At 45.6% G+C, this 6,136-nt stretch overlaps 1 protein-coding gene across 1 annotated transcript; it reads right to left on the bottom strand.

Annotated features, from left to right (window-relative positions):
* Positions 1 to 359: 359 nt before the first annotated feature.
* smpd1 (sphingomyelin phosphodiesterase 1) lies at positions 360 to 5,792 on the bottom strand. Its single transcript, XM_042707000.1, has 6 exons — positions 5,235 to 5,792; positions 4,000 to 4,775; positions 3,476 to 3,647; positions 2,765 to 2,841; positions 2,064 to 2,209; positions 360 to 1,456 (listed from the first exon to the last, which is right to left on the bottom strand). The coding sequence occupies exons 1-6, from the start codon at positions 5,448 to 5,450 to the stop codon at positions 1,035 to 1,037; spliced, it is 1,809 nt and encodes a 602-aa protein (XP_042562934.1). The 5' UTR covers positions 5,451 to 5,792; the 3' UTR covers positions 360 to 1,034.
* Between the last annotated feature and the right edge of the window lie 344 nt (positions 5,793 to 6,136).

Genomic DNA, 6,136 nt, shown 5'->3' with positions numbered 1-6,136 from the left:
TTCTTTTCAGCGCCTTTAGAAACGTATTCCGACAATTCTGCCACCTGACTACTTCGGGCTCATTCAGTTACTTAAGAATCGTTAACAATATTGCACAGAGCTGACCGACAGCCAGATACCTCCTGCTTATTAATGGAACGAAAACGAGAAGCAGAGAATCCACATCCTTAAACCTCCTTTCTAGGTCGTTTTAAACGTGCAGAGTTCCTGAAACTGAGGCACTGTCACCAATTCCCCCCTTTCAGAAATTGCAGGATAGGTGGCTCGCCAATTTGTAAGAAAAAGAGAAGTTCCTTGTGGTTGATGCAGCAATTTCTTACAGGACGACAACTTTCTGCCAAAACACAGTAGACCAACAGTTAAATCCAAGGACTTTTATTTTTGTTTGCAAAGAAACCACGAAAGCCCAATGTGTAAAATTAGAACACCTCATTTAGGCCACCAAATATGGGATCCAACACACTCAAAAAATTATTATATACAAATAAGACAAGTTTTGCTTGCTGGCCATCTAATCCAAAAGTGCATTGCCGAAGCACACATATTTCAAAACAGCAGGGGAAGAAGTGTGTAAGAAACCACACAAGACTTGAGAACTTTAAGGCATGATGAGAATTTCCCAATACATTTCTTTATTCACTCTTTTTCTGTATTCAGATCACACATCTCTCAAACACCTGAGTTATCGGCATAACCACAGCCAAGACACACACACACACTGTCAATCAAGTTCCACTCAGAGATACAAGGTCTGGGAAGCTTCTGTGCAACACATCATGACATGAATGAATGAATCCAGACAGACACACAGAAAGACAATCAATGACTGAATAAAGTCCACAGACAACCAAGTTTAACAGCTTGAGTAAGTGCCACAAAAGTTCACAAGAACCAGAACTGAAGATGACTGGTTGTCCATGAGAGCGATTATACACCAGTCACACATGCAGCGTTTTCACAGCGTCTTGAAAGATGAACCGTGATCCATTTTCTCTGCCAACATCCAACACCCCCGCCTCCACACCCGTGAAATGTCAACACATGGGTTTCATGAGTGAAGCGGCTTCCTTTCGGGTGAGGCCCGCGTCGCACTGCTGCAGCTCATCGTAGCGGCCGCTACGCAGGAAGCAGATGATGGCCGTCTTGCAGGTTTCTTTACAAGGCTTCGACACGTGGCCCTTGTGCCTCAGGTACCAGTACATCTGGAAGTACTGGTCATCCCGCACAAAGGTCTGGATGAGACTGTTCCAGTTGGAGGGGAGGAGGCTGGGTAAGCCATAGGCCTTAGTGGCCTGGTACAGGAGGTTCCATTTGGGGTTGGGGTCAGGTGCGGAGGGGGGCGAGGTCGAATCGAGGTGGTCGTTGACCTCGGTGAGATTGAGGATGTATGTCTGGTGATCCAGGACGAAACGGGAACTGCCAGGGTAGTTTCCATCCACGTAATACACACGATAGCCTGGCAGAAACAAAAACATACAAATATAACCCAATTCTGCTTTTTTCAATACCGTGCCAGGACAAAAAACTGCTTCACATGCATTCAAGTTCTCTAACCTTGAATAACCCAGAACACATCTCTGCCAGCAAACAGTCATTGCAACACAGTGAATTGGAACACTCCATTACATACACATATCCCGAGGGAAATTCAGGATTAAATTGACTATCCCATCGCTACCCATTCTCCACTCCTAGCACTACTGTACCAATGCTTAGAATTGGAAAATCTATGGCACTAAAGACCAGTATGTAAAATATCAATCAAACCACCAGCTGATGGGGGGTGAAGCAGAGTGTAACACACGGATGAGACCAGTGATTTAATGCCTATAATCCACAGCCACAGGGATTGACTTGTTGCTTCTTACATTATGCCAAAACCACTCGTCAAGGTACCTTTGCGGTCTCAATTACATGCCAGTTTCTTCTTTATTTCTGCAGGTATGTTTCATTTTCAGAACCCATGTTAACGAGTAGAACTAATTGATAAAAGATATCTAAAAAGGGGAAAAAAAAAAAAAACATTATGAACGAGGCTTGATGGGTCTGAAGAGTGAGTCTACCTGGGTTGAGGTTAATGTAGGTGGTAACACTCGGAGCGATGTAGGCTATGCTCAGCGGCCGGGTCATGGTCTCCTCGTCATAAAACACCTGAAACTCATCAACGTGGGTGTGACCAAAGAACTGGCCCGTGATGGTGCCTTCATACCTACAAAACAATCAATAAAAATTACAATAAAGGTCACAAGTAGAACATTATCCACAAACAAATGGCCCAACTGTAGGAACCGTGACTGACCCTGACATTAGTGCATTTCAACATGCAAATAAAACTTCGCTGAAATAGCTGGCAATAAATAAAAAAAAACGAACATATTAAGTCACCAATTCAACCCTGATGTTGACCTAGGTCAGTTTTAGAGATCATAACATTACCAACAGATTTTATTTTGTAATTTTTAAAAAAACACTAAATCTAATGAGTTATTGCACAACACCTCCAACAGAATTGTCTGATGGAAGACCTATAAAGGAATAATTAGTGACTAACTTTAAATTAACTTTCTGCCCAACATGTACACTGTACATACATTTCACTCGGGTGCATTTGCAATGAAATAAAGTAAATGTATGTACTAATACACAATTCATTCTTGGTCCCACTGTTTCAAAGGTAGTCAAGACATGGTGTACATGGTTTAAGTTCTACATTTACATAAAGAGCAAATTCACACACACACGCCGGGGTCAGTGCTGCACTGACCTGTTGATTATGTGATAGTAGTTCCAGCTCCAGCTGGCTAGACAAAGTCCAGGCGGGATGTGGCCGATGATATGAACCTGAAAAGGGGTAAAGAACATCAAACACAGCCCTACTCAATGGCTATATTGGGAACCATCAAACACAGCCCTACTCAATGGCTATATTGGGAACGAACAAACTCCACCGGAGACCACCAAAGTGAAACCACACCCAAATATATATATATATAAATAAATAAATAAATAGAGATCATATACAGGTTGTCAAGACCTACATTAGGCCAAAACATCATAATTGACAGCCATTCAGCTGCAACTCCACTGAGAATGAGCAGAGCTATGGTATTTGCCACCGATGCATTTGATCTGACTGGATTACTCAGACCCGTCACTAGGCAGGTCCTCTCTAGCAACGACAGAATGGGACAGAACGGGAAGGACCTATAAGGGTGATAAGGCTCCTATTGTTTTTAAAAGAAAACAAAATAGCCAAACACTGCTGTTGCACGCTGATCAAGATGGGACTTTTTTTAAGATGTTAGTGTCAAAAACACCAATGGCAACATCAAGCAGGTCTCTAGAAGTGTGCTTTTCTCTTTAGTTTAACTCGCCACCTTATATGGTTGTTTTGGATGACCACGTTCCATCTTTCAGGGTTATTTGATGACCCCATGTTCTCATCTTTTAATGTTCTAGGACCTCGTCCTCTTACCTTCTCCCCCTTGTTCTCGGCTTCCTGGAGGATGTGGACGAGCCACTGCAGCTGGTCAGCCGGGTCTGTGGAGTTCACCATCAGCCAGTAGTTCTCTCGGGCACAGAAGTTCATGTTCAGGGACACCAGCCTCAAACCGGGCTGGATCTGGACCGTGAAGAAACCGGCACGCCTGGACACATCAGCACCAGACAAATGACAACACCGCCCCAAAAACAGGATATACCGAAGAGAGCGCTTACACAGAAGACACACTTACATGTCCAGCCTCCAGCTGAACCAGAAGTACAAGTTACATTAGTAATCAAAGTCCAAATAGAATCACCTACACCTCAAGAAAATGCATTCAACCCTCCATTAAAAGGGAGCCCCTCTGAGGGAACTAAGTTCACCTAGCTCATAATTAATTCCAACTAATTACCACTTTAAAAGAATAAAAGTAACAGCGGGCAGAGAAGGAGATTACAACTGTAAGAGGAGAAAAGAAGACCTAATATGTGTGTGAAAGGGAGCTGTGTATCCACCTGATGGTCTTGAGGGCCTGAGGTGGCAGCCACGGGGCCCACTCCTCCGCCATGGTGTCGTAGAGCCAGGTGGACGAGCGATTGCCATGGATGAAGGGCGGGGGGAAGCTGTTGACCGGCGTGCTCTCGTGGTTGCCCACGGCCGGGTACACGGTGACGTTGGGGCCCAGGTGCTTGCGGATGAGCCTGGAGATGGTTGTTAGCTCGTTCAGCTGCTGCGCCCGCGTCTGCGCCCACACGTTGTGCGCCGGTATGTCGCCCGTCCAGTACACCCAGTCCCAGGGCCCGTCCTTGGCCACGTTCTCGAGGAGGTTCTCCACAGTGCGCAGCGGCAGGTCACACTTGCTGTAGGTGCCCCAGAATCCAGCCCCGTGGTGCTTCCAGCTGGGCAACCCCGAGCTATTCCGGCAGCACAGCGGGTCCTTGCAGTCAACAGCGCTGCCCTCGGCGTACTCCCGGTCCCAGTGGATGTCGGTGAGGAAGAGCACCCTGCTCTGGGGGGCGCCAGGACTGGGCGGTACGGGCGGGGTGACTGGGGGCTTTGGCACAGACGGCAGGGTGACGTTCCAGGGCGCGTAGATGTCGAAGTGGCCACAGGAGGGGCCCACCACGATGGCGCAGGCCTCCGAGGGCCACAGGAGCGACTGCTGCAGCGTGGTGATGAAGTCGTCGCTGAACAGCTCTGTTATCTCTCGGCACACATGCTCGTCCGCCAGATGCAGATGGACGCAGGCTTCGCCCATGGCGTGAGCCACTCGCTGTTTATTTGTGTCACTCTGTGGAGGAAATATGACGAAGTGAGGAGGGTGGGGGTGGGGGGGGAGGGTAGTGTTACCTAGCAAGACACACTTCCCCCTCTTCACAGTATATGAGAAATGCAGACAGCTTTGCCACAATGGTGATATGAAAAAAAAAAAAAAAAAAAAGTTTCAGTATGACTCAGTTTGTTACTGACAAGTAGGCAAGTCACTTTCCTTCTCTCTCTGTAAAATGTAACCGTCATTAAAAACATAATAAAACCAGATGTCAAAACCGGTCTACTTACCATGTAGGCTACTTAAGTTTAAAACTTGTCATGTGTTATGTAGGCATGACTGCTTAATTGACTTCATGCTTCATGTTAGCAGGCTACCGACCTACTATTACAGTTGGTAGTACTACTCCAGGTTCTCGAACAGCAAGTAACACGCAAAGTTGTCAACAAGTAAAAGCTGTGATTGTACAGATGGTCTTACCAACAAAGCGATGTCTAGGATGGTGAAAAGTGTTTTGCACAGAGGACACGTGAGGTTCCGCCAGCCGAATCCAACGCCAAAACGATCCAGTTGTTCTACAAAACGCAACTGACCAAAATCCTTTTCTTGCAGAGGGATTGATGAAGCGAAATGGATCAAGGTCACCATGACAAAGAGACAAGAAAAGCCAACGAAGCATACTTTAAACGTATGCATGGTGGCTAACCCTTAAACCCCGATCAAGTATAACATCGGGTTGCTGCTCCCAACTTGCCCCTACAGTGCACAACAACTCAGTAACCTCTACAGCACCGATTACAGTCTCAGAAAAGAGTAGACTGAAGCTAGTCTACTGTGGGTCACACATACGTTCAAGGATGTGTTCTTGTGGTGCGATCGTCAACAAAAAGAGGAACAGCAGCAAAGCGCGGAGATTTCAAAACGTCGTCACAGTATAAAAAGAATCCAACCTCGACAATTACCAATTGGTAAATCAAACCTTGTTAGCAACAATAACAAGTCACAGCTGGTCTTGTGAGCGGCTCATATCGTCAGCTGACCTATCACGTGAGGTGTCCCAAAGTTACATAGGAGTACTCTGTGGTTAAGTTTACCCAATCGTGACCGAGTTTAGCATATTTTAAATGAATTTAATTTGACTGCATGAGGCAATGTGTTCTATGTGTGTATTGCTGTGGGCTGCCCAGAACTGCCAGGACCCAGTTCTATTTAAAGTTAGTTTGGCTGTGGTTTTATATTGGTCTGTGCTTGAATAAAAGTGACTCCAGCTCTGAGAGGCATTTATATTATATATTAAACCAGCAGTATGCAGGAATTTACCCATTTTGCTATGTTTTAGGAAACAAATTTAGGTGTAACAACAACAATAATGATAAGCTATA

Source organism: Clupea harengus, unplaced genomic scaffold (assembly GCF_900700415.2).
Source record: "Clupea harengus unplaced genomic scaffold, Ch_v2.0.2, whole genome shotgun sequence".
In the NCBI taxonomy this organism is placed as follows: Eukaryota; Metazoa; Chordata; class Actinopteri; order Clupeiformes; family Clupeidae; genus Clupea; species Clupea harengus.
This window is presented reverse-complemented; position numbering and strand designations above follow the sequence as displayed.